General features: G+C 47.8%; 1 protein-coding gene across 3 annotated transcripts in view; it reads right to left on the bottom strand.

Annotated features, from left to right (window-relative positions):
* Window positions 1-27,847, bottom strand: part of Arhgef18 (Rho/Rac guanine nucleotide exchange factor 18) — a 101,810-nt gene that overhangs the window by 12,804 nt on the left and 61,159 nt on the right. For all 3 annotated transcript variants that reach the window (XM_013124647.3, XM_040731135.1, XM_005085252.4), the window contains 8 exons: window positions 15,835-15,976; window positions 14,252-14,364; window positions 13,965-14,105; window positions 10,930-11,180; window positions 9,710-9,835; window positions 6,060-6,177; window positions 3,961-4,209; window positions 2,068-2,144 (listed from right to left, as the gene is read on the bottom strand). In XM_013124647.3, coding sequence (XP_012980101.2) covers window positions 2,068-2,144; window positions 3,961-4,209; window positions 6,060-6,177; window positions 9,710-9,835; window positions 10,930-11,180; window positions 13,965-14,105; window positions 14,252-14,364; window positions 15,835-15,976 — 1,217 coding nt within the window. The remainder of the gene's footprint in view (window positions 1-2,067; window positions 2,145-3,960; window positions 4,210-6,059; window positions 6,178-9,709; window positions 9,836-10,929; window positions 11,181-13,964; window positions 14,106-14,251; window positions 14,365-15,834; window positions 15,977-27,847) is intronic.

Here is a 27,847-nt window from a genome sequence, read left to right as displayed (position 1 = left end):
CATATGCACTCACTGGGAGACAGATGATCATGGCTGTTGTTCCTCAGGTGTGTGGTTTCTCATTGGCCTGAAGTTCACCAAGCAGACAGTCCAGAACCTGCCTCCCTAACGCAGGCATACAAGTGTGTGCCACCACACCCTACGTTTTTATGTGGGTTCTGGGGAGTGAACTCAGGTTCCGTCTTCAGGCCAGTCAGCACAAAGCAGAAATGTTTGACTAATTGGAGACCATCTAACTGATATCCTAGTATACTTTTTAATGCCCTTTAAGGCCTTGAACTGACTGTGAGACCCTGCTGGCCTCAAGCTTACGGCGATCCTGCCTCAGCCTTCAGCTGTGTATCACCACGTCCAGCAAAGGGCATAGCTCTTTTTTTGTCATTAATATTTTTAACATTTTGGTTGGGTGGTGGCGGCACACACCTTTAATCCCAATGATCAGGAGGGAGAGGCAGACGGATCTCTGTGAGTTTGAAACCAGCCTGGTGTACAGAGCGATTTCCAGGACAGGCTCCAAAGCCACAGAGAGATCTGTGGACAGCTTGTGGGAGTTGGTTCTCTCCTACCATGGAGGGTTCTGGGCACTGAACTTGGTCATCAAGCTTGGCAGCAAGCCCCTTTACCCATGGAGTCACCCACTGGCCCCAAAAGCACTACATGTCAAGTAGTGCTCTGAGTTAGATTGTCCAGACCCTGTTAAATTGGGGTTAAGTCCAAGTACCTCAGAACGTGATGGTGTGTAGAGACAGGTCTTTAAAGATATAATTATGCTAAGTAAGATTTGTATTTCTAGTGGTCCAACTCAATAGAAATGGTATCCTTATAGGACTGTAAGACTAGGCTAGGTGGGGAAATCACAGGCTTGTCACCCCAACACTTAGGACTTGAAGGTAGAAAGTTCACAAGTTCAAGGCTGGCCTCAGCTAAACAGTGAGTTCCAGGCCAACATGGGCCGTATGAGGTCCTGAATTTACAAATACTGAGATGACAGATGTGTGCAATGCAGCCCAGCTTGGGTGGCTTTTCTTTATTGTGTGTGCTTTTCTGCATAAGAACTCCTGAAGATATCAGCACTGGGTGACTGTGGTTGTCTTTCCCCTGCATTTCTGGGGACTAAGACAGGCTACCCTATGTCTCACCTGTAACACAGTATCTGGGGTACACAAGTGATCCCCCTGGAGAAATCGCAAAAAGAGGCAGGAGGACAAGAGGGTCTAGGAAGATGACGGTGTTTGTGGGTTTCCTGAAAGCTTTGGGCCCAAATGGCTCAAGTTTATTAGTGTCCCACAGTCTCCTGATACGAGAGGGGGGCATACAGAAATCACAGTGACATCTATGTCCTGCAGTGTGCTGGGCTAAAGAGGGGATAGTGTTTGTGACAAAACAGTCTGACCCAGTTTATGGAAAAGAGTGACAAGGGATGGGAGAATTCCTGAGGTGCTTTGGATCAACAGATGGAATCTTCCACCTCAAGGGTTTCTTTCTGTCCTATAAAACACTAAGTCCCTGGCCTTGACCTGTCGTATCCATGCCCCCCCCCCCGGCAGACTGCTGTCTTTCGTTCTGATTAAAAGACAATCTACATTGGGAGAGGTCAGGGTCCTCTTATGTTCATATCACCTCCATCAGTCCTGATCTAACATTTTGTGCTGAAAATGCAGGAGGTGTTTTGGGGTCCCACACCATACTCTTTCCTTCTCTGGGCCACCTTTCCTAACTCCCCTTACCCATCTCTCTTATTTTTCTGACGCCCATTCCATGGAACGCATGGCTACTCAGGGGCCAGGCTTACTTCTTACCTAAGGACAACCGACCTCAGTGTCCCCCTTGAGACCTTCCCATCTGATACCCTTCAATGAGAACCAGAGTCACACCAGGGATCAAGACAGGTTCTCATTCTCTGTACATTCTAGTCCTGTCCACTGGCTGGAACCTTCTGGAAGGATCAAGAGACAGGGTGCCTCTCAGTCTGTTTTCCTCTCCATGTCTCGTCTTGGATGTCCCCTCTACGGGGCCCACCACCGCACGGTCCCAGCGAGTAGACCCGGGAAGACATCAGACACCTACCACAGAAGCAAACACGTATCTCTGATCCTTTTCTTGCAGCAGCAACAGCACGTCAGTCAAGAGGACAGCAAGGACGTCTGCAGAGAGCAGCACAGGAGGAGGTCTTAGAGGTCACATGCCCAAAAGGACTCGAGACAGCTTAAGCACCAGGATGCTTCAGCCTCTTGTTCCTGGAGTTCCCAGTCTAGCTCACCCCTTCCCACAAAGTCCCCAAGTTTTGACATTCAGAGACCTGGATGTCAGAGGCTCCCACTCAAGCTAGAATTCCCATGTGCCGCTGCTCAGTTCTTCACAGAGATCCCCCTGCCTCTGCCTTAATGGTGTGTACTGGTACTGCCTGGCAAGGATTTATTTTTAACTATGTGTGTGTGGTTTCTCTGTGTGGTTCTGTACATGTACAGTGACTACAGGTGCTGGATATTCCTGGAGCTGGAGTTACAGGCAGCTGTAAGCTGCCCAGTGTGGGTTCTGGGAACTGAATTTAGACTTCTTTACAAGAGCAGCAGGTATGCTTAAAGGCTGTGCCATCTTTCTAGCCCCTCATTTACTGCTGTTACTGTTTGTATATGTGGGCTCATGTGTGATGGTATATATGTTCATGCAGTGTACACACATTTGTGTGGGTATGCTTGTTCATGTGTGTGTGTACACCCGTATGTGTGTATGTATTTTCATGAGTGTGTTCATGCCTATGCAAGTATCTGCTCACACACTAGGGGTTGATACGGAATGTCTTCCGTGATCACTCCCTGTTTGTTTGTTTATTTATTTATTTTTTGATGTGTGTGTATGGCACGCAGGGGAAATGGGCTGGGAAGGGAGGGAGGTGTGTGTATAACCTGGTGTGTATGTGAAGGTTGGAGGACAAGTTGTGCAAGTTGGTTCTATTCCACCACATGTGGGTCACAGGCACCTAACTCAGGTTGCTAGGCCTGGCAACAAATACCAGTGCATAGTGAGCCATCTTGCTAGCCCTCCACCTGACTTTTTGGACAGAATTTTTTTTTTTAATTTGGTTTTCTGAGACAGGTATTCTCTGTGGCTTTGAAGGCTGTCCTGGAACTAGCTCTTGTAGACCAGGTGGGTCTGGAACTCACAGAGGTCCACCTGCCTCTGCCTCCTGAGTGCTGGGGTTAAAGGCTTGTGCCATCACCACCCAGCTAGACAGGGTTTCTAAACTAGGGTTAAACTAGTGCAACCAGCACTAGGGTTACAGGCATGCATCACCATGCCTGGCTGGGGATCCAGCTCAGCAAGTACTTTACCCGAGTCATCTTTCAAGCCTCTAGGGGGTTTCTTTGTTAAAATGGACTTCTCTTTCTGTCCCAGGTTATATCATTTCCTGCTGCAAAGATGCAGGCAGGGCTGGCCTCAGCCCCCTTGACTCCCAGTCCTGCTTGGTGCCTATCCCTGTGTGAACATCTCTCAAATGAGACTTTTACACAAGTGTTGTAGGGAAGCCTCTTTTTTGAGGCAGGGTTTCATGGTTCCTACTCTGCTCTGTAGCTGAGATGGCCCTGAATCCCCAATCCTTTTGCTTCTACTTCACGTTTACTTGGTGCTGTGCATGGGAACCATGCATGCTAGGCAAGCACTTAACAACTGACTATAGCCCCGTCCCTGGGAGAGCCATCTCTGATGCTCTCATCTAATTAAATACTCGCCCTCCAGCCGGTTCTCTGTATGCCACTGGTTTCTTTGAACCGGAAAACATTCAAGTGTTGCAAGTTTGGTCTTGTTCCCATCATTCATCTTGGTGCCAATTCAAGATGGAATATCAATCCAAGGCAGAGACCACCACAATCAACTCTAACACAGCAACCAGAACTCCAAGGTTGTGTCATGTAGAGCCCACGTGACACCCACCAGAGGTGGCCAGAGGCGGAAATCTACCTTTCAGGCGCCCTGATGTGGACTTCCAGCACAAGGTGCCTTCCAGGTGGAGCTGGCGCTGCAGCATGTCCTCCTTGCGGAAGGTGAGGCCATTCTTGAGTCTGCTGGATGACTTCAGGTCCACCTTGCCTGCGATGTCCCTGAGGCGCTGGCCCTTCTCATACTCGCTGACTCTGGCATCCACTTGTGAGATGATGTCTTTGATGAGGGTCAGGGCCTGGTTCAGGTCTTTGTAGTCCTCAGTGCCAGCTGTCACACGTAAGCAGAGGTAGCAATGTTTGTGTGCCATGCTCACAAACAACCGGCGGGGTTGTGCTACGTCTGGATAGGATCTATGAGGTGCATTCCCTAGGGCCGGGGCCACTGCTTAGAGGTCTTTTCAGAACTCTCTGCCAACTGTCATTTCTGAGATGAAATGGTTCTCCAAAATTAATAATAGCCCAGGGTTTAATGAACACAGTTTGTTTCTGTTTGTATTATCTCTCGAGACAGGATCTCTGTAGCCCTGGTTGGTCTCAAACTTACTATAGGGAAAGACTTGAACTCCTGATGCTTCTGTCCCCTACCTCCCAGCTCTAGGCCTGCAATACCACACTTGACAATGTTTTTTGTTTGTTTGTTTGTTTTGTGACATGGCATGGTCTCTCCACATGTCCTGGCTGTCCTGGAACTCACAGAATTCCACCTGTCTCTGCCCTGGGTGCTGGAACTAAAGGAGTGCACCACCCCACCCAGTCTTTGCATTTTCTTCATTAAAACACAGTCTTGTTCTGTAGCCCTGGCGAGCCTGGAATTCAGCGTGGATCAGACTGGCCTCAATCTTGCAGAAGATCCTCCTATCTACACCTGCTGCTACCATGCTTGGCTTAGAATGGGGGTCAAATGGCACAAACTACCCAACACACCAAACCCACTCCTATCATTACTAGAGACAGATTCCCCTCAAGTCTTTAACTCTTCATAAAATGCCTCCTTCCACTTTCTGTTTCAATCAGCAGAAGGCCCTACCTCCTGAAAGACACAGTAGAGAAACGTGCTATTTTCTCATGACCCACATCTACCAGGGATGTGAAGGGGTGGTCATCGCGCCTGCCCCCATGAGCAGCTGGCTTGCTACACGGCCATTCTACTGTGTTCTCTGTGGCTATCAGCATGCATCCTTTTATTCTTTGTTTTACTTTGGAAGCATGTGTATCTTCCTGCCTACCTGTTGTACACTTTCTTCTGAATTGAAATATTTTATCTAGGAGGGAAGTTATTAAGACACAGGAAGTAAACAACTCACAAGTCTCAGTAAGTTCCTGAAAAAAATCACCGTAGTTATATAGCAGGTCTCCCTAAGATTATAAAAGCAGTAAGAATTGCTGAGGCAAGGGCACACTCCAATTTGTATAGTTGCCTGTAAATTCTGTAGAGAAATGCCGGGTTCCAGCTCTTTTGAGTTCTAATCCAGGCCATTGTGGCTTTTGGTGATACAGTTGCCTTCAAGCCACCCCTATTCCTGTGCTTTATCCATGCTCTTAAGTAACCTCAATAAAACCATTGGTTCATCAAGTTGTCCTTTGATGGTAGGTCACATTGGTCTGTTGCCAGTTCCGAATCCCTATCTGGGATGAACAGACATTTGTTAATGTCTCCCCAGGAGAAGTGTTATCTTATGTGTATAGGTATTTGTCCCATGTATGTCTGTGCACCCTAAGTGTAGTGCCTATGGAGGACAGAAGAGGGCACCAGATTTCCCGGGAACTCATGCTGTGTATGGTTGTGAGACACCGTGTGTGCTAGGGCTTAAGCCCAGGTCTCTGAAAGAGCAACTGTGCTCTCAAATGGATGGGTCATCTCTCCAGTCCCAGAAATCATTTCTTAATAACTCAGGAATCTTGTTCTCATCTAGTTCATTCTAGTTTACAGATACTGACCTGGGACCTGTCATGGCCCAGCCTTTGCTAAGGGCAAAGGTTCACCCAGCTCCTGTCCTCATGCTGACTGCCTGGCACCCAGCATAAGGGGAACGTGGCCAGTCCATTGACGAACTCCAGCGCATGTGGACTGAGCCAGCCCTGCACCCTGACCACAAATGTAGCAGAGTGTGTTCCCACCTTCTGTGTTCTGGATGATGCGCTCCACTAGTACTGGGTACTTGGTTATACGCTGTGTGACCAGAAGGATACACTCCTGAACTCCCAGTCGTCGCACAATGGAGAAGTTGCCAATTTTCTGTGAAATGGAAAATAAGTAGCTTGTGTTAATTTCTTTTTCTCTCTTCGTCCTTCTTTTATTTTTGGGTGTTTTTGAGACAGACAGGGTCTCTCCACGTGACCATGGCTGTCCTGGAACTCATACAGATCTGCCATAGACCAAACACTTTATTTGGGTCTAAATGGCCGTGGGACCAGGTGGGGCAGAAACATCGGTCTACATGCACACATACACATAAATATAAAAGCTGAGTAAGATAGGATGGCCCTATAATCTCAGCACTTCAAAGGCATCGGGCTACATAGTGAGTTCAAGCATAGATAACCCGGGCTACCTTAGAAACTGCTTCAAAATAAACAAAGACGACGAACAGAACAAGAAAACAAACTAACAAGAAAGGAAGACAGAATCAGCTATGGACTGATTTGAGGAACACGAATTGGGTATCCAGTATGTGTATACATTTGTGTACACACACACACACACACACACACACACACACACACACACGCCCTCATCCTTGATCTTGACTGATAGCTAATGTCCCAGAACCCTCCAAAACCAGCGTGGGTATTATTTGTTCCAAATTTGGCTCTCTAGTCACTTGTGATTTACACACTTATCTTTTTTTTTTTTTTTTTTTTTTTTTTTTTTTTGGTTTTTCGAGACAGGGTTTCTCTGTGGCTTTGGAGGCTGTCCTGGAACTAGCTCTTGTAGACCAGGCTGGCCTCGAACTCACAGAGATCCGCCTGCCTCTGCCTCCCAAGTGCTGGGATTAAAGGCGTGCGCCACCAACACCCAGCTACACACTTATCTTTTAACTAGAACCAAAGTGGTCATTTGACCTGTTTCTTGGTGGCTCTTAGAGTGGCTCCCTGCACTCTGCCAAGCATGCTGAATATGCAGGGTTGCTGCCACTACTCCTGTGAGTTGGGAATGTGTCAGCAAAGGTCAACAGCTACCTTTTTATTTTTATTCCATTTTATTTTATATGCATTTGTCTGCATTCATTGTAGGGAAAAAGAGCCAGCCAAAGAAACACACCCTGAGCAGAGCCAAAGAAACACACTTTGACACTGCAACCAGAACCAAAGAAATACACGCTGACCTTGAAATCAGTGCCAAAGAAACACACTTTGCTCCTGGAATCGAGCCAGTGAAAGAAATGCACCCTGGCCCTAAAACTAGAGCCAAAAGGCTAAAAAGGACCAGTGAAAGAAACACACTTTGGCCCTGAAGCCAGAACCAAATCTGACCCTAACCCTGTGTAGAAACTAGATAATCCCTGAGCAGGAGATTAAAATCTGACCCCACTCTGGAAGCCCTATATAAACCTGTGTCTGTTCAGTGTGTGGCTCTTTGCACTACCCACTCTTCTGGATTCTTCCCTCCCAATAAACCCCTTGGATGAGCTTTGGGTGAAGATCTTCTTTTGCAGTGGAGCAGAGACAACCCTGGGTAGATCAGAAAGAGCAGAGCAAGCAGAGCTATAACACTTTTGCTGGGGGAAAAATCTTCCCTTTGTAGAAGACGTCACACTCTGCTCTCCACTCTCTGGGAGCAGAGCTGAACTGTGGCAACTTCGCCCGGAAAACCTCCTACAGGAGCAAAACTGCTATACTGGGCAAACATCCCCAGCTGGAAGACCCTCTCCTGCCAGAGCAGAGCTGATACACTGGAAAGCCTTTCCCTGAGGCAAGGTTGTAAGCAGCTAAGCTTACTGTGGCCTGTGGTGGTCCTTGGCTCTCGAGCCCAGAATACCTTTCCATCTGAGCTGTGTAACACTCAGTATTCTGTGACTCCCAAGTGCAGAATACATGTCCCATCCCAATCCACCCAAAACTCTTACATTCATGTCTATGTGAGGGTGTTGGATCCCCTGGAACTGGAGTTACAGACAGCTGTGAGCTTCCATGTGGGTGCTGGGAATTGAACCTGAGTCCTCTGGAGGAACAGCCAGTGCTCTTAATGGCTGAGCCATCTCTAGCTCCCCACTCCCTTTTAAAGTAGGGTCATATGTAGCTCAGGCTGGCCTTGTACTCTCCATGTAGCTTAGGATGACCTGGAACCTCTAATCTTCCTGCTTCTGTGTTCTTAGTTCTGGATGACAAGTATGCAGCAAACATACCTGGTATGTGGTGCAGGGATGGAACCCAGGGCTTTTGTGTGTGATAAGCAAACACTATCAACTGAGCTACATTCTCAGCCCCAACCCAGAGAGCTCTCGTAAGCTTACCAGAGCGTCACCGAGAAGCTTCCAGAGTCCCTGCGTATAGCTTTCAAAGCTCTCCCCTCACTACTGCCTCTGTCCCACCATCCTTCCCTCCTCTTTTCTCTCTTCCCCTCCTTCCTTTTCTGTCTCTCTTGTGAGAAAGGGTCTCGTGTAGCTCAGGTTGGTCTCAAACTCCCTATGCAGCTGAGGAGGACTTTGAACTCCTGATCCTCCTGCCTCTACCTACTAAGTGCTGAGATGAACAGTGTATCTCACTTTTTTGTTTTTTAGTGTTTTTGTTCATTTTTTTACGCCTGTTTACTTAGTTTTGTTTATGTGCCTGTGTGGAAGTTAGAGGATGAGTTTCAGAATCAGGTCTCTCCATCAGGTGGTCATCAGGCTTGACAACAGCGAGCACCTTTATCCCCTAAGCTGTCTTGACAGCCTTGCGGAGGGTCATAGAGACCAGCAAAAGGAGAAAGGTTTAGAGAATGCATACCTCATAGAACTCTAAGAAACTGGCATAGCTCTGGAGGGTGCTTCCCTGGGTGGGACAATACCTCAAAGGGCCCACATGGCAGGGTGTCATGGTACATGCCTGTAATTCTAGCTGGAGGCCAACCAGAAATATATACTGGTCTCAAAGGTAATGACTGGGGACACGTGGCTAAGTAGGGGTTCCATTCCTAGCAACACATAAACTGATTGTGGCGATGCAGTCCTGTCACCCAAATACCAGGAGGCAGAGACAGGAGGATCCAGAATTCAGGGTCATCCTTTGCCTCACAGAGAGTTGATAGTCAGTATGGACTCCACGAGACCCTGTCAGCAAATGAATGAGTACAAGAGTGAGGTGGCATGGCGGTACACCCCTGAAATCAGAACTCGGGAAGCTGAGGCAGGAGGACCTGCAAACTTGAAGCCAGACTAGGAGGCACAGCAAGACCCTGTCTCAAGAAAACAAACCAAGGGTCTGGGATGTGGTTCAGGGGGTCATGGCTTGCCACCCAAGCATCGGGAATGATGTTTGGATAGTTGGCACCCATGTAAAGCCAGGTGTGACAGTGCATGTCTGCAAACACTGTACTCTTGAAGGGGGTGGGGGTAAGAAACAGGAGAACCCCAGAAGCTGCAGGTCAGCTAGTCTGGTGGTGAACAATAGAGCTGATATCTCAACAAAGTAGGAGGCAAGAACCGACACCCAAGGTTATCCCTCTGCCTGCCACAGACATGGCATGGCATCACAGCACATGTGTGTCCATACAAACACTACCACACATCGCATAGCCACAACTCACACACACACACAAAACACCAAGCTTTTTGTTTTCTGTTTACCTTGATTAAGTTTTGAAACTTCTTGCTCTGCTGCAGCAGTAACTTGTAGTGACTGACAGCGTCATTGTGGCCACTACAGAATACACCGTATTTCTCTTTCATTCTCTCTCCGGTTTCCCCTGAGAACTGACAGGGAAAGGGAATGGAAAAATTAGCCGCACATGGCCTGTGAGTGCTGCCAGTGTTCCCATTTAGCTCATCTGGTTGTGCTGAGAACCGGATTTTTCCTGAATGGTTCCTCTCAGCACCTCCCCGGTGCCTCAACGCAAGCATAAGGAGGTAAGAGAGCTGTTTTGAGCCCTGCCTGTCCCCACTCTCCAGGTGGCCTATTCTGTTGCTATGGATTAAGTGAGTCCTAAAAGTAAAATCTCCCTTTCATATTCATCTTCTGCAATGATCATAGAGAGATTTCTTACATTTTTAGTGCAGGTTTTTTTTCTGAGATCCACATGGTGGAAGGAGAGGATCAACACTGACTTCCTCAAGTAAGCATGTCACATGCACAACCACCCACATAACAGCTGATCTAGGGTGTGTAATGGTGGAGGACACCTGACATCTACCTCTGGCCTCAACAGGCACCTGCACTGACATGCAGATACTACAGCAGCTGGGGCTGCAGATGTGACTCAGTAAAGCATCTGCATGACACAATCCCCAGCCTTGCGTAAACTGGTGTACAGACACGGGTAATCCCAGCACTCAGGAAGGGGGAGTCAAGAGAATGGGTTCAAAGATTAAACCACGTGCGCTACCTCAGGTCCTGCCTGAACCTCCTCCTGTTCCCCCACAAAACTCAGCAAAATACCAACCAAGGAAACAAAATCAGAAGGTTTTACTTGGTTTTTACTTTTGAGATGGGTTCTCTAGTCCCAGGATAAACTTCAACTTGCTGTGCAGGTGAGGATGACGGACTCCTGATCCTCCCAAGCGGATTATAAGTAGGAACCACTCCACCCAGGTTCTATGCAGTGCAGAGGATGGTGCTCTATCAACTGAGGCAGATCCCTAGCCCAAAATGCGATTCTGAACAGTGTTTAGATGTGTTCGATTGCCACCCCAGCCTCAGTGTTCCTAGGACACCAGCAGGCTGAACAAGAGCTGGCACTGAACCATGTGCTTTATAGGATGGTGGGTATGTGATAACCAGAGCCACCATCTTATCAGAAAGAAGGAAGACGGGGTGGGCAGAGGTGCTACCCATCCTGGGCAGTACCTACCTGCTGGACCAGGACATCCCCGATCTTCTGGATGACGTAATTGCGATCACTGCCCTCCTCCAGGAACTCCTGCCGGCGCTCCTTGAGGCGGGCAAGGAAGTGACTGTGCATTTCCAGGAGGTCATCAGCACACGGGAATAGGCGGCTGACTGCTGGGCCGCTGAACTGCAGCTCCTCCTGCAGGGCTCTGGAGTACACTTTCAGCATGATCTTGAGTGTGCGCACATGGTGTGCCTCTGTCTGCATCAGTTCTGCAGGGACAGAGGCATGGGAAGGTACACCTGGCTCCCAGGGTACTCACAGCTGCTGCAGGCCTGCTGCGGTTGGACTGACCCTGCCTGCTCTCTGCCTAAGTCTCATCCTTATGCGCATACACACACGCGCACAAACACACAAACACACACACACACACACACAACACACACACACCCTCCCTCTCTCCCTTTTCTGGTATATACACATATTTATGTATATGAGTGCATAGGAAGGTAGCCACAGTTACTTCACAAACAACAACAAAATGAACAACAGGAAAGAGGAAAGAGTCTTGGGGCTGTGGACGTAGCTATGTAGGTGAGAATGTTTGCCTAGTGTGCATAAGGCCCTGGAGTCCACCCTCAACACCTCAGAAAAACTGGATATAGCATTGTATTATTGAAGTTCCAGTATGTGGAAGGTAGAGGCGGCCAAGTCACGAGTTCAAGGTCATCCTCCCTTCAGTGCCGCTAGGGGGTGGGAGCACAACTGACCCCTAAACTTGCTGTGCTGCCTACGCTGGCTTTGGCTCAGATGCCTTCCTTCCTGCCTTAGTGACAACAGGTGCATCCCATCACACTTGGCCTTGTGGCCTTCCTTAATTAGAAGTCTCCCCTCCCTAAACTGCTATGTGAGTCTGAAGTCAAAGGAGCTTGAAAGAAAGTATTTAGGGAGGAGCTGTGGAACATCCACATCCCAGAAGTCTGGCCTTGAGGTTAGGGAGGCCATGATGAAGAACGTCTAGCCTTGGTAGGGGTGAAACTTGTGCATCTCTGTGTGTGTAACCAAACATAGACCTAATACACCAATGTCTGGGGTCCATTCGCGTGTTACATGTAACTTAACCTCCATGTTATTAAGAGCATGGCTGTAGGAGTGCTTGCCTTTCATGAACACAGACTTGGGCGCACCCCCACCCCAGCATGCCATAAACCAGATATGGTGGCCCAGGCCTGTCATCCCAAAACTCTGGAAGTGAAGGCAGGAGGATCAGAAGTTTAAGGTCGACTTTGCCCAGTTACAAGGCAAGTTTCAGACTAGCCTGGGCTACATCTGCAGAGCTGATGCAGACAGAGGCGCACCATGCCTAAAAGAACCCTGCCTAAAACAAAACAAAACAAACAAACAAACAAAAAAAAACCCTAACAAAAACAGTGAGTCAGGTAAGCAGAATCTTCACAGATGGGAAAATCTTTATAGATTAGGATCCTGGGCTGGCAGGATGGCTCGGGGATTAAAGGCACTCTACATAAAGTTGGTGACTTCACATGTTATGCACACACATGGCTCAGGGACACCATGGAAGGGCAGAAGGACTACGAGAGCCTGAGGACCAGGCCAACCGCTGCATGATGGTCTTTGGACAGAACAGGGATGCTACACCAGTGAAATCTCAACAACAGGGCTACCTGCACAGGACCTGAAAGACCACACACCAGCGCACATGGAGGAAGATTTCACAGGGCTCCATTAGTAGATGAAGGCCTACAGTCAATGGCTGGCCAAGGAGGGAGAACCATTTCAGTGCCCACCCCTCTCCAGGGATAAGACCCCAATCCTAAGGGGCCAGCCCTAAATACATGTACACAGGGGCAATGCTTACTGGACTCAGTAGGTGACACACACACACACATACATACACACACACATAGTAGGTGATATATACACACATATATATTGTATATTATGTATATATCAGAAGAGGTCAGGAATTTGAGAGCAGGTGGTTGGTGGGGCACTGGAGGAGTTGGAGGAGAGAGGAAGGAATGAAAATAATATAAATACAGTATACTCAGATATGAAATCCTCAAATTAAAAAACAAAAACAGTAAAAAAAAACAATAAATCAAGGTTAGAGATGCAACCAATGGCTGGCAGGTGCTCCAGATCTGAAGTTAACACACAAGAGAGGTTCCTGTCCCTCAAAGGATTTGAAGGCAGGGTAGGAAGGCAACATATAAGACCGGGAAGCTGGTTTTCACTAAATTCTGAGTCTGTGTCCCATCTTGGACTTCTCAGTCTCTAGAACTTAGTGAGCAATAAACTTCTGTTTGAACACCACCCTGCTGATGACATTCTGTCCTAGCAGCCCAAACAGACGGAGACAGTCAGCAACAAGGTAAGAATGAGTCAGTCCTGGGCACTTGGCCAGGCAGGTTTGCAGGGACCTGTGCTAACAAAGCCTCCCTGGTACAACAGGTAGGGCTGTCCCAGGGGAGGGGCAGGTGGGGCAGATTACAGGGTCTCCCGAGAGGCTGGCTAAACAGCTCCGACTCTTAGGTGGAATTAGGGAAGGAAAAAAAAATTAATGGGGCTGGGATGAAGCACAGTCAGTCAAGTGTTTGCTTAGCATGCACAGAGGCCTGGGTTCCATTCCCAGCCCTGCAGAAACCAGGTGGGGGGTGGTTCGTGTCTGTAATCCCAAGTACTTGCAAGTAGAAGACTTTTAAGGTTATCTGAGGTTACGTGGTAAGTTTGAGGCTATGAGACTATTTCAAAAACAAAACAAAACAGGACTGGCTCAGTGGGCAAAGGTGTTTGCTGCCAAACCTGATGACCTGAATTGGATCTCTGTGTCCTACATGGTAGAGAGAACTGACTCTTCCAAGTTGTAGTCTAGCCCCCATGTGGGGCTCTGACGCTCGCGCTCTCTCTCTCTCTCTCTCTCTCTCTCTCTCTCTCTCTCTCTCTCTCTCTCTCTCTCTCTCTCTCTCTCAAGAATGCAAAGAGAAGAGTTAAAGAGAGGGCTGGCATGGCGGCACAGGCGTTAGACACCTTACCATATAGGACGTCCTGTCTTTTTACCACCTCCTTCTTTTGTTTCTTGGCATACGCTAAATCCACAGAGAGGCTCCAGGACTCAGCCTCAAATTCATGGGCATCTGATTCGATCTCACACCTCAGTGAGGCAGTGTAAGGATCTGGGGGAAAGACAGAAGGTTGTTGATAAGGCTGGTACTTGCCACATCTTCCTGTCCCCTTCATGGACATGCTGAAACCTCTGGCCTTTCCCTGTAGGGTCGGGGCCACGTGGCATCCCTGGGAGAACAGAGAGGGTTGACCATACCTTCTATGAAAACAGACTCGGCATTCGAGGATGTGAGTGATAGAGAGTCATCTGCTGTCTGCTTCAATTTTAAAAACACGGAGTCGGCTTCATCCATGTCTCCAGCGGCTGGTCTGAGTGGAAATGGTCGTAATGTTTATTTTACAAAAAGAAATGAGGGTCAGTGAAAGGCTTCTACGCCTGAGTTCAATCCCTGGGACCCACACAGAGAGAACTGATTTCACAAGGATGTCTTTGAACTGCCACGTGTGCCGAGTGCAGTGTGCAGCTGAAACAGGCATGCATGGCTTGGAATACGGAAAGCAAATGATTGTTGCTTCTAATTAGATGACTGTTGGGCTAGGGACAGAGTGCAAAGTCAGAGCGTTTGCTCAGGATACTCAAGGCTCTGGATCCCACCCTTAGCAAGGGGGAGCGAAGAAGGGAGAGAATCGGAGAAACAGAATTTGGAATTCTAAGTGGGTCCTCAGAGGGACCACATTAGGAGAAAAACCTATGTTCCAGACCCAAGTGTGGACTTGGGTTAGGTTGGTTCTGCGTATGCGCTGGTGGTTCAATTGTAAAAATGTGCTGTGCTGATCTAACAACAGAGGCAAGCGTAGCTGTGTGTGCCTAGAGAAGGCTGGGGAAGGAGTTTGGAGATTCTGCTACTTGCTCACGCTTTCCTGGAAATGTAGAACTATTCTAGCAGTTGGGGGTGTGGCCCAGTGGCAGAACGCTTGCTCAACGATTGATGACATAGGAAGATGTCTCAGTAAGTCTGCATGCAGAATGCGCGGCGTGCACTTCCTTTACTAGAGACCGCAGGGTTCCCCCTAATGACTTACAAGAGACGCGGCCTCAAAGCAATATGAAGCAGGAGAGATACTTTATAGCGGGAAGAGAAAATCAGCCCCTTTCCCCAGAATCATCAGCGAACATGACCATATGCCGTGGCTCTAACTCAGTGCTGCTAGTCTGATATCAACAGGACCATCTTGACATCCTGTGAAGCCACATGAGGCATGACACTGAGCTGTAAGACCATAAGCATGTCCTGGGGATAGGAAGAAGCCCTGCCTAGGGATGCCAACTCAGTATATTAGGCAAACTGCCACTACCTGTGACTGAACATAGTCAATGATACATACATCAGTTTTACAAAAAGAAAATGTGTATACTGGGCTAGTGAGTTAGCTCAGTGAGTAAAGGTGCTTGCCTACAAGACCAATGATCTGAGTTCAATCCCTGGGTCCCTAACAGTGGAAGGAGAGGACCAACTCCTGAAAGTTGTCCGTTGACCCCCAGATGTCTGCTGGCACACATGCTCCTTTACAAGCACCCTACAAACACAAATAAGTAAATGCAATCTAAAATGAAAAGTTCAAGGTCATCTTTAGCTAGGCTGTGAGTTCTGGGCCAGCCTGGGTCGTAAGACTGAGCACTGATGAGATGATGATGGTGATGATGATAAATTTTAAACTCATGGATTCAGAAAGCATTTATTAATGGGTCATCAACCATGGGACACAAGTAAAGGAGTTTCTTTTCCCACCCTGTGAGTGTTACATGCCAGCAGGAGGGAACCCCCCCCCGCAGCTTACCCAAGTCGTACCCCAGAACCGGCTGGGCTCGGTGCTAGCTGGGGACCCCCTTTCTGAGAGACGGTCATGCCGACATTCCTGGAAGGAGCTGGGCTGCTGCCATCAGACAGGAGTGCGCTCCGAGGGTGCTCCTTGAGGGAGGCTGCAACAGAGGCGAACACAGAGTTGGTGCTGAGAAAGTGGGCAGGGTAGCGGAGGTCGCCTGTCCTGAAGCCTCGTTCCGCCTGGGGCTTCAGCACCGACAGAATCTTGGAGGTCAAAAGCTCATTATCCAAGAAGACATTCTCGCTCCATTTCCTGGGGAAAGAGCCGTAGAAAGACAGCTCAGGGCGGCCAGGGAGGGTGCCCCGCCTGTCACCGCCCTTGGAATGTGTGGTCCCCATGCTGGCGACCTGGTGCTGTACCCAGACTGTGCCTGGCTGTTTTTGATGCCTTGGGCGGGATCCTTCTAGAAAACAAAGCTGCGTCTTCGCTTGCTGTATTGGCTGGAGCAGTGAGCTGGTGTGCTGGAAATTGGTTCCCACTGTGACTGTTTGGTGTGGAAACTGCACAGAATTTTCTCTTTCAGTAAAACAATTAAAAAAAAAAAGGAACAACTCTGCTTGCTCTTTGCAGGGGGCAACAGCAGAGGACAGCCTGTGTTCACGGCAAAAAATTTACCGTCAGGAGCTGTGCACTTGGCTTGTTTGGCACAGACACTACACACAGGATGATAATTAATCTGAGATTGGATGTCAGGATAACACCCAGACCCACAGACCTGAAGGCATGATGCTGATTTAGCTGGCCGTGCTCATGAGCCCTGGTGTAAAGAGTACACCTGAGGCTCCGTATTTTGTTTTGTGGACCCGCCCAACATACAGAGTTCTGAACTGTCACTCCAATTGTTACTTCTAGGATCTGTACGGAGGATACATGTGCTTACTGAGGGAAACGTTTCCCACGGACTGAAAGAAAATTGCTTAAAAAAAAAAAAATCAGTGCCGGGAAGGGAAGCCAGTGCCGGGAATGGAATCCTAGACAGTAAGTATACATGCTAGGCAGGTGCTGTACTATGAACCACACCCTAATTCCTCACTGGAAGATTCTAGGCAAGTGTTCCACCTTGATCGGAGCACGCTCACCCCAGCCCCCTGGGGAATCTGGGCAGCCACTCTACCCCTGAGCCACCCTCCCCCAGGATTGGCTCCATGTGCTCAGATAGCAGAAGACCCTTGCTGGGTGCCGCCCCAGTCTCAACTTCTCAGCCTCCAAAAACACTGGCCAGACAGTTCACATTCCCTCCACCCCAGCCCAAGTTCCCAGCATTTTGTTAAAACAGCAACAAACATATTAAGAAGATGTTGGAAATTCCCCGACAGGGCCAGGGAGGAAGCTTATAAATTAAGGTATAGATCACTATCCTGCTATAAACATTTTCAATTAATTTAGTCTTAATTTTAAAAAGTGCTTGCTTGCTTGCTTGCTTGAGGCAGGGTATCTCTGTGCAGCCCTGGTTGCCCTGAAACTAGTTAGGTAGCTGAGAGCAACTTCCTATTTCTGAAAGTGCTGCCTCCATCTCCTGAGCGCCATGCCAGGACCACAGCTGTGCACCTGTACATCTTTTACTGGGTGCTGGACATGGAAACCAGGGATTCCTGTGTACCAGGCGAGTGGTCTTCCAACTGAGCCACCTCCCTACCCCTCATAACATTCACTATTTACAACAGTCCAGCATGGCGGGGATGTCACCCACCCTGCCTCAGATGTTCTGATGTCATGTTAGTATATGTCTAACAACTGTTATTATGGTGGATGATGGCTACCTAGATGCCATCCACACACAAATACCCATTTACAAATAAAAAATAATAATTGGAAGTGGCTCAGGTCCGGGCAGGTATTTCCTGCTATTCATACACCATACCAAACCCCACCCAGGCAATGATGATTTAAACACACAAATATGGGACAAACCTGAATGGTGGCCTCTGCCCGGGGCCTCTTATCATGGCTAGCTGCTCCTATGAACTAAGGTATGAGCCAAAGTTGCACAGATTCTGCTCTCATGCTATCCAGACAAGAGAAAGTATAGATACCATCTAGGAATGTTCAGCTCCAAAGAATTTAAACAAATATTATTTATGGTGGGCCTTGGGGAAATATACCTATAATCGGAACATTGGGAAGGACAAGACAGAAGGATCATGAATTTAAGGTCAGCCTGTCTCAAAAACAAAAGATGACTAATGGTTAAGAGTGCTTGCTGTTCTTGCAGAAGACCCAGGTTCAGCTCCCAGCACCCACATGGCAGCTCACAATCACCTGTGACTCTAGTGTCAAGAGACCTGAAATAGTCCTCAGGCTTCCTTGAACACCACCATGTACCTGTACACGTGTGCAAGCACACATATACACATAAAGTACACTGCATGTATTTGAGACAGGGTTTCTCTGTAGCTTTGGAACCTGTCCTGGAACTCGGTTTGTAGACCAAGCTGGCCTCGAACTCACAGACATCCAACTGCCTCTGCCTCTTGAGTGCTGGAATTAAAAGCGTGACCTACCACTGCCCAGCTTTTTTTAAAAAAATTATTTTTTGAGACAGGATTTCTCTGTGTAATGGGCCCACCTGTCTTGGAACTCACTCTGTAGACCAGGCTGGCCTCAAACTCACAGAGATCTGTCTCCCAAGTGCTGGGACTAAAGGTGTGCACCACCACAACCAGCACAAACTGTCCTTGCAGACAACCTTCCCCCATCAGTTAAAAATATTACAACAAACTAAACAAACAAAAAAGCCTAAGACAGAGGGCTAGGGTCATAGCTTGACAGCAGAGTGCTTACCTGGCATGTTCAAGGCCCTGCTTTCATGCCTAGCCTTTACAAGGGTAAACAGCTGCCTTGGAGGTCACTGAGGATAGATTCCAAGTCCTACTTCTCTGGTAACACCAGAAAGGGAAAACCCGTCTTAAAAATTTTAAAACAAAGCTCCATTAAGATAAAGCTATTTCAGCCAGGTAGTGGCAATGCACACCTTTAATCCCAGCACTCAGAAGGCAGGCAGAGGCAGGCAGATCTCTATGAGTTCGAGGCCAGTCTAGTCTACAGAGCCAGTTCCAGGTCAGGCTCCAAAGCTACATAGAGAAACCCTGTCCTGAAAAACTAAAACAAAACAAAAAGATAAAGGTACTTCTTCCTGTTCACGCCAGAAAAGAATCTAAGTTCTTCCTCTGGCCCTGAGAGGAGACCTAAGCCACCCCAAATGTCACAAACTATTATCTTCTTTGAAGGGTTAAGCCAGCTCTTCCTGTCACTCACCTGGCTGGAGTTCATTCTACAGAAGAAAGACTAATTGTGTCCTTAATGAGATGATGTGCTCATCCCTTCAAGGAGCCCCTCCCTCTGCACAGCTGCCAGCAGAGTTTTGAGTCCTCCGAAAAGTTAAGCATTTTTTGTTCTGTTTCCTTCCCTTGGGCTCTCGAGCATGCTTTCCCGGTTGCTCTGGGTCTTTTCAGTTTTCCTCTGAAACCCTCCTCTCCCTCCACCATGCAGTGGCTTGCTGACCTTCATTGCAAAGGGAATGATGTTCTCTCTTTCTCTCCTCCATCCTCCTACCAAGGTTCATCTGCTCCGACAGTTCCCCCTCAAACTCTAAAGATGTGTGTGTGTGTGTGTGTGTGTGTGAGAGAGAGAGAGAGAGAGAGAGAGAGAGAGAGAGAGAGAGAGAGAGAGAGAGAGAGAGAGAGAGAGAGAGAGAGAGAGAGAGAGAGAGAGAGAGAGCACTATTTAAGGAGGCCAGAAGAGAGCAGTGCCCTGGTGCTGGACTTACAGGATGTTGAGAGCTGCCCATTGTGTACAGGGAACTGAACTCAGGCCCTCTCCGAGAGCAGTAAGCAACCTAAACCACTGAGCCTTCTCTTCAGTTCCTATTTTCCTCAAAATAAACTGTCTTTGACACAGCAACTTCTCAGTCAGCCAGACCACATAGTGGGACCCTGTCACAAACAATCCCAAACAAAAACTATCAACAATGCTAAAAGTACTGTAGCACACTTAAATGATCTTTATATAATTTATAAAGCAATGTAATGTGCTTGTGCTTTTAAAATGTTTTTTTAAAATGCACATCAGTGTTTTGCCCACATGTGCATCTGCATACCAAGTTCATGCTAGTACCTGTGGAGGTCAGAGGAGGCTATCAGATCCTCTGGAAATAGAGCTATAGAAGGCTGTGAGTCACCATGTGGGTGCTGAGACCCAAACCCTAGTCCTCTCAAGAGCAATCTGAGCTAGTTCTCTAGTCCCAGTGCTTGTGTCTCATGGTGAATAGGTGCAGGCAGACTCTCTGTAATGTTTGTACCCATGGAAGTAAACTATGAGCCAGGAGCCCCGCCTTAAACAGTTACACGAATTGTGCTTTTTACTCTTTTTGTTTTTGAGACAGGGTTTCTTCATATAGCCCTGGCTGTCCTGGAACTCACTCTGTAGACCAGGCTGGCCTCCAAGTCACAGAGATCCACCTGTCCCTGCCTCCCGAGTGCTGGGATTATTAAAGGGTATGCACCACCATCACCTAGCTCATTCTGGGTTTTTGATGCTTCGGATACTTTGCAATTTACAGATCCTGGTAGGACCATCCCTCTTAAATGCCAAGGCTAGCTAATCATCCCATGAGACAATGAAAGGTTCACATGTAGCCATGAGACGGCTCATTGAGCAAACACATATGCTGCAGATCAAGGTGATCCCTGAGCTCCACATAAGAATCAACTACAGAAATTTGTCCTTTGACTTTCACAACATGCTGTTGTGTGGCACGTATGCCCACAAATAATAAATGTAAACTAAAAAATAAAGATGCCCATATCTCTCTCATACGGAAAGCAATCAATTCATAAGTCAACACCCATAGACAGTCTGCATGGCTATGGATCGTCAGCATACTCTAAAATCTACCTCATACTCTTGCTGCTCCTTCAGCCACAACAAACTCCTCCATGATGCTTGGCTTTAATCCTCCACTGACACAACCTACAGTCACCTGGGAAGTCTCAATGAGGAATGTCTACACAGCACTGGCCTGTGGGTGTGTTTGTGGGGGGTCATCTTAATGAAGTTACCACACGCAGGAAGGTCCAGCCTACCTCAAACAATACTATTCCCAGGCAGGGGTCCTGAACTGTGTGAGAGCGCAGTCAGCATGTGAGCCTGCCTGCAGTCATGTCCCTCCACTGTCGACTGCAGACGCTAGCTGTGGGAAGTTCCTGCCTTGACTTCCCAGGACACAGCGGTGGAATGCAATCCTGCACTGTAAACTGAAGCAAATCCCTTTCTCCCCTAAGAAGCTTATCACAGCAACAGAGATAAAACACCTCCCTCTCTAAGTTGCTTCTGTTAGGGTTTTGACAGGAATGAGAGTAGCCATTAACTCCGGGGTCTCACTCTGTTGTCAGTCTGACTTGAAATTCCATGTTGGCTTAGACAAGGCAATCCTCCTGCTTCAGCCTCTTGATACCATTACAGCCTGGAGCCACCACTGGTTCCACCGCCTTCTTTCCCGGCTGTTTCCACACTCCAGACCAAATTCCATCTGCTCTATCACCTCAAAGCCAGGGAGGTACAAGACTGTAAGGGAGTGATTCTCAACCTTCCTAATGCTGCGACCTTTTGATGCTGTGGTGACCTCCTTGCCACTTCATATCTGTAATTTTGCTACTGCTAAGAATTGTAATGTAAATGTCGGTGCTTTCTGATGGTCTTAGGAGACCCCTGTGACAGGGCTGTTCGACCCCTAGAGGGATCTCAACCCACAGGCTGAAAACTGCTGCGGTAAGGGGCCTAAGGCTGCTGAGATGATTGACACTTATCAATCACAGTCCCATCCACTCTTGTTCCTTCCTCCAGAAGCCACCCTGGAAGACTATCTATATTTCCCCTTTGCCTTCTGACTAACCAGGGGCTCCTAGTGGGCCCCACATGCAGTACTGTGTTGCCTGCTTCTAGACAACTGTGAGCTAAACTTCTCTTGTGGCAGTGTCTTATCATACCTTATTCAAACAGGTCCAAGCCACCCTTCACACACCAGTGGCTCAGGGGCCTGGAGGTCTGCCTGTTGGGACAAGTGAAGCCACACATCTCTGTCTCTCCTTTAGATAACACACACTGTGCTGCACAGATTGGAACTGTGTGGTGCTTGGGAAAACATTGTAAACTGTTTGGGGCAATGGCACAGTGGGTTAAGAGTACGTGTGTGAAGAAAGCAAGAGAACCCAGTGCAATCACCAGCATTCTGTAAAAACCATGCATGTCTGGAACCTATGTTGCTATGTGAAGACAGCAAGAGCCTAGCCAGACATATTAGGCTAGCCAAAACAATAAGCTTCTAGTTCAGGGAGAGTCTGCATCTCAAAACCACAGTGGAGGGGCTGGAGAGTCTCAGCAGTCTGGAGATTGGCTGCTCTTCCAGAGGACCCAGGTTAGATTACCCCATCCAAATGGGAGGTAACAACCATTTGTAGCTCCAGCTCCAAAGTCTGATGCCTACTTCTGGCCTCCACAGGCACTGAGCACATGTGATACACAGACACAGCCATCTGTAACTCCAGTTCCAGAGAATCTGACACCTTCTTCTAGCCCCCATAGGCTTCTGTATGTAAGTGGTACACATACAGACAGAGGCAAACACTTATGCACATAAAAATAAGTATCATTACAAAATGAGGTGGAAAACAACTGAGGAAGGCACTGGATGTTGCCCTCTGGCTCCTGCATGCACAAACACAGGTACCACACCCACACACAGACGTGTGCATATGCCCCCCCCCCACAAATGCTGTAAGCATCTCTAGGAAGTATGTGTTAAAGCAACACAATATGAACTGCCCATAGCAATGCAGTTTGTGGGAGTCAGTAGTGAAAACTTCTCAATCATCTCCCAACCTACTGTTCAATGGATGGCCCCAGCATGTCCAATGCAGCCATGGAAATATTATCCAGTTTTGAAGAAACAGAGTCAGGCTCTGTAGGAAAGTTAGGTCCACACCCAGACCCAGCCAAAAGGTTCAGTGGGGAAAAGTGACTGATGCATAAGCCTGACAACCAGAGTCTGTTAAAAAAAAAAAGCTGATCTGGTGATGGTGACAGCTCAATGGTCAAGAGCTTATACTGTTCCTACATAGGACCTGAATTTGGTTCCCAGCACCCACACAGGGTAATTCACAACCATTTGTAACTCCAGATCCAGGACATCTAGCCTCCTCAGGCACACACATGCATGTACACACATCCATGCACATTCACACAGTTTCAAATAAAATAAACCTAAAAACAAAAGTTGGATGTGACGCATTTGTAATTTCAACAATCCTGTAGAAGATGGGCAGTGGAAGCTTGCAGGTTAGCTAGCCTGGAGTATGAAGCAGAAACAGGAGAAACTCTGCTTTGATAAGCTGGGCATGTGCCCACGCCAATATAACAAATAATAAAAACAAATACTTAGAAATCCAACCCAAAAGACCAATCCACTGACAGGAAATGTCCAGGCTGGGCAAAGGACAGGAGCATAACTATGAGTGGACTGGTGGGTATGGAGTCTTCTTTGGGAGGTTTTGTTTCCTTCTGATCTTGAACAGGGTCTCATGTATTCCAGGTGGGTATCAAACTTACTTTGTATCTCAGGATGGCCCTGAATTCCCTGATCTTCCTGCCTCTGCCTCCCCAGTAGTGGGATAACAGATGTGCACCACACACTCAGTTTATGAGCCGCTGGGGATGGAATCCAGGGCCTGATGGACGCTAAGGAGGTGCTCTACCCATTGCACTACATTCCCAAGCCTCCTTTGGGAGTTCTAAATTTGATTATGGACACCGTAAACATATTAAAAGCCTCTGGGCTGCATACTTACTGATCGACTGGTGTGGTAGCTATGTGAACTGTGCCTCAATAAAACTGCTAGGCAAACACACACACACACACACACACACACACACACACACACACACAGAGCTGTGTGGAAGCTACCAGCTTTCTGATTTGAAGATCACCATTCCATCTGCATTAGTCATTCTGCCCTTGACTTTGAGGTAGGAAAACATCTCCAGATGCCTGCTTTCCTAAAGAAGACAGGCAAGGTGGGAAGGAAGGGCAATGGGTAGGGCTGGGACCTGGCCACAAATGGAAATTTAGCCTGTTGCTGCCCAACACTACCTGTGAAGTCATAAAAAGACAACTTGGGGACTGGGAAGTTGCTCGTTGCTATAATACTTGCCTAGCATGCAAGCAGCCCTAGGTTCAACCCCTACCATTGAGTAACCCAGCATGGTGGTACCTGCCTGTAATCCATCCCCACTCAGGAGGTGGCAAGTAGATCATGAGTTCAAGGTTATCATCTGCTAAACAGCAAACTGGAGACCCATCCTAGGCTAAGAGACCCCTTCTCAACAGTTGGAAAGAGCTGATGTGGACCTGCAACCCTGCAGGTCTTGCCTAGCAATCACAAAGTGCTGGGCTTGATTTCCAGCACTGGGAGGGGAAAGCAAGTCACTCTGGAGTTCAATTAGCACTGTCTGCTCTCCCCGCCAAGAGGTGTGATTGATCTGCCTGCACCTGGTGGCTATAGCACTTGTGTGACACAAAGCCGTTTCTGCAAGGGACCCAGAGAGGAGCCACTAGTGAAAAAGACAAGTTCTTTGTACACAGGGGATAAGAAAATCCAATCATTCTCTGGAAGATACAATAGGCTGTTTTCCAGATGATTTAAAAATTTGTGTGTATGCGCACATACCATGACATGCGTATGGCGGTCAGAAGACAAGTGATGGGAGTTAATTCCTTCCTTCTACCATGTGGGTCCTGGAGAACTGGTCATTAACCTTTGTGGCAAGAACTTTACCCACTGGGCTATCTCGCTGGCCATGAAGATTTTTTTCTTTCTGTTTTTTCAAATGTATGTGTGTGGATGCTTTGCCTGTGCACTATTTGCATGCCTGGTACCCAAAGAGGCCAGAAGACAGCATCAGATCCTTTGGAACTGGAGATGGCCATGAGCTGCCATGTGGGTACTAAGAATTGAACCTGGGTCATCTAGAAGAGCAACCAGTGCTCTTAACTGCTGAGCCATAAGAGACTATCTCTAAATATTTTTCCTCCCTCCCTCCCTCCCTCCCTCCCTCCCTCTCTCTCTCTCTCTCTCTCTCTGAGATTGGTTCTCACTACTATTGTAGCCCTGGTTAGCTGGAAATTCACTAAGGCTCAGCTGTCTTCTGGCCTCTTTGGGTACCAGGCACATACATAGTACATAGGCAAAGCATCCTTCTTCATGGTCAGCAAGACAGCCCATCGGGTAAAGTTCTTGCCACAAAGGTTAATGACCAGTTCTCCAGGACCCACATGGTAGAAGGAAGACCAGCTGGCCTTAGACTCACAGAGATATGCCTGCTTCCTCCTCCTGGGGTGTGCTGCCATTCCTGGCTACATTTTTCTTTAGGAAAAAGTTCTTTCTTTCACATTTATTTGGTGTGTGTGTGCACTCGTGGGGGTTGGTGGTGTGGTGTGGTGATGTAACACTAGGAAAACTGATCCCTCCGCAGAGGCAGCACTGACATCCTATTCTGTCAACTACTCTTCGGGAAGATTCCTGTTCCAGGCGGAAAGTGCTCCCTGGCTCTGGAGAGTTCTAGCAGGTGTTTGCTTGCGCTAACTCAAGTGCTCAAGACACAATTAAGAGCGAAATCGGATGCAGAGTCAAGTTTGCAATTCACAGTTCCTGCCGTTTCTGCCGCCTGAGGATCGACTAGATCGATGAGAGCAGGGAGCTCATTGATTTTCCTGCCGTGCCTTGTTCTGATGTTGCAGAGTCAAGACAGTATGAAAAGAATAAAGTACGCGGATGGGAGGGATAACCTGCTCAGCGCCACACGTCAGGGGGCACAGCAAAATTAAAAGGACATCTTGTAGCTTGGAAGGCAAGTATGAGTCAGAGTATATGCCCCTAACCCTGGTACAGTTACCCTCCATGCTTGCAGACTGTGTGCAGTCGCAGACTTTAGGGATTTTAGATGGAAAATACGGGGGAAACTGTTTCTTTAATTTAAAAAATTCTTTTTGGGAAATGTATTTAATTTTTTAAGATTTATATTTTTATTTCTGCTTATATGTATGTGTATATGCATGCGGCATACTGGCCCTCAAGCTTCAGGGTCATCCCCCTGTCTCTGCCTCCCCCACTTCACTGTAGGAGTGTTCCACTGCATTCAGCTTTTTCCATAGGCACCAGGGATTGGAACTCAGGGCCTCATGCTTGCATAGCAAGCACGTTACCCACTAAGCCACCTTCCTGCCCAGAGACTGGCTTCTGTGCCAGTTCTTGGTGACCTTTATTCTAGTCACCATCTCCAATATGTTGTAAAAATTATGCATGTGGCATTCACATTGTATCAGGGGTTAGACATCATTACAGAATACAATTTATAGGAGAGACTAGGGGGATGGTGACTGAGTAAGAATGGACCAGACTGCTGCTCAGGCCACAGTACCCGCCCCAGGTGGCTCCTCCCCTCTCTGATGCCTATGGGCAGCCCCCGAGATACTGTCTGCGAATCGCTGTAACAGACTTCATGCTGCCAGGTTTTCTCACCTGGGGAAGTGAATTACATCAAAGCGGGCATCTGTGGCCATACATTCACCATCTCACTCCCTTCCCCGTCCCCTGCCAGGGAATCAGAGCTCCTGTTGCAGACTGGGGCTGTGAAACCTCCCCCTCAGAAAGGTATGAGACTCCCACGTCTGCCATAGGGAAAGCAGACAAGGGATTTCCTCCCAAGGCCTTCACCATGCAGTCTCTAGGAGAGCCCCACCCCCACCCCCGCATGCTGCAGTCTGCCATTGATAGCTCTTCTAATAAACTTCTTACACAAAACACTCTGTCTCAGTGTCCCTCTTGGACCTGCACCTGAGACTTTTCAACAGGATGCTGAACCTAGCCTGTGTGTGTGTGTGTATGTGTGCACGTGTGCATGCACACACAAGTATGCCAATGAAGTCTATAGGAGGATCTGTGTAGAGCCTATGTAAATACTATACCACGACATCTAAGGAACTCCAGTGTCCAGGGAGAGTCCTGAGACCAATTCCTCCAAGAGTCAGCTATACCCTCAGTACCTCAGTAACTGCAACAAAATGTATATGATTCCTGTTCCCAACCACCATGCCAAACTCAAAAACATCATTAAAAAAAAAATCTGTGGGGCTGGTGGGAGACTCAGTGGGTAAACAACCTTACTGCCAGGCCTGATCACCAAGCTTCTATCTTGGGGACCCATCCAGTAGAAGGAGAGAACTGACTCCTGCATGTGGGGTGTGGCAAAATGCCCCCCACTCAACACAAACAAATAAGTAAATAAATAAAGCAAGCAAGCAAGCAATTTTTTTGAAAATTGTAGTTGGACCTAGTAGTACAGGCCTGTCACCTCTGCTACTTGGGAGGCTGAGGTATGATAATTGCAAGTTCAAGGACAGCCTGGGCAACTTAGTGAGACTCTGTTTCACAGGGTTAAAAAAAATCCAAAACAAATCTGTTGGTAAGGTGGTTGAGGCAAGAGGATCATATTTCAAGATAATCTTCAGCCATGTATGGAGTCTGAGGCCAGCCTGAGCTAAAGAGATCCTGTCTGAAAATCCTCACCAAACAAAAATTTAAAATAGCTAAGAGGGCTAGGTAAGTGTTTTATTGTGCAAGCACGAGGACCTGAGTTCCACGTCCAGAACTCCAGGAAAAGGGTAAGGCATGGCGGCACACAGAGATAAGCTGACTTCGGGGTCCTCTGGCCAGCCAGTCTAGCCTGACTGTTGAGCTCCAAGCTAATGAGCCTTTAATGATACCTGTTCTGCCCTCCATACACATATATGTTCATGTACACCTACATACGTGTGGGTGTCAGCAACGAGTACTTTGCAAAAACAGATCCACGTGAATACAGCAGAGTTTCACTTCTTTCCTTGGGAACTTCATGATATTTTACACATTTTTTTCCT

The sequence above is a fragment of the Mesocricetus auratus genome, unplaced genomic scaffold (assembly GCF_017639785.1).
Source record: "Mesocricetus auratus isolate SY011 unplaced genomic scaffold, BCM_Maur_2.0 Super-Scaffold_100025, whole genome shotgun sequence".
Classification (NCBI taxonomy): domain Eukaryota; kingdom Metazoa; phylum Chordata; class Mammalia; order Rodentia; family Cricetidae; genus Mesocricetus; species Mesocricetus auratus.
This window is presented reverse-complemented; position numbering and strand designations above follow the sequence as displayed.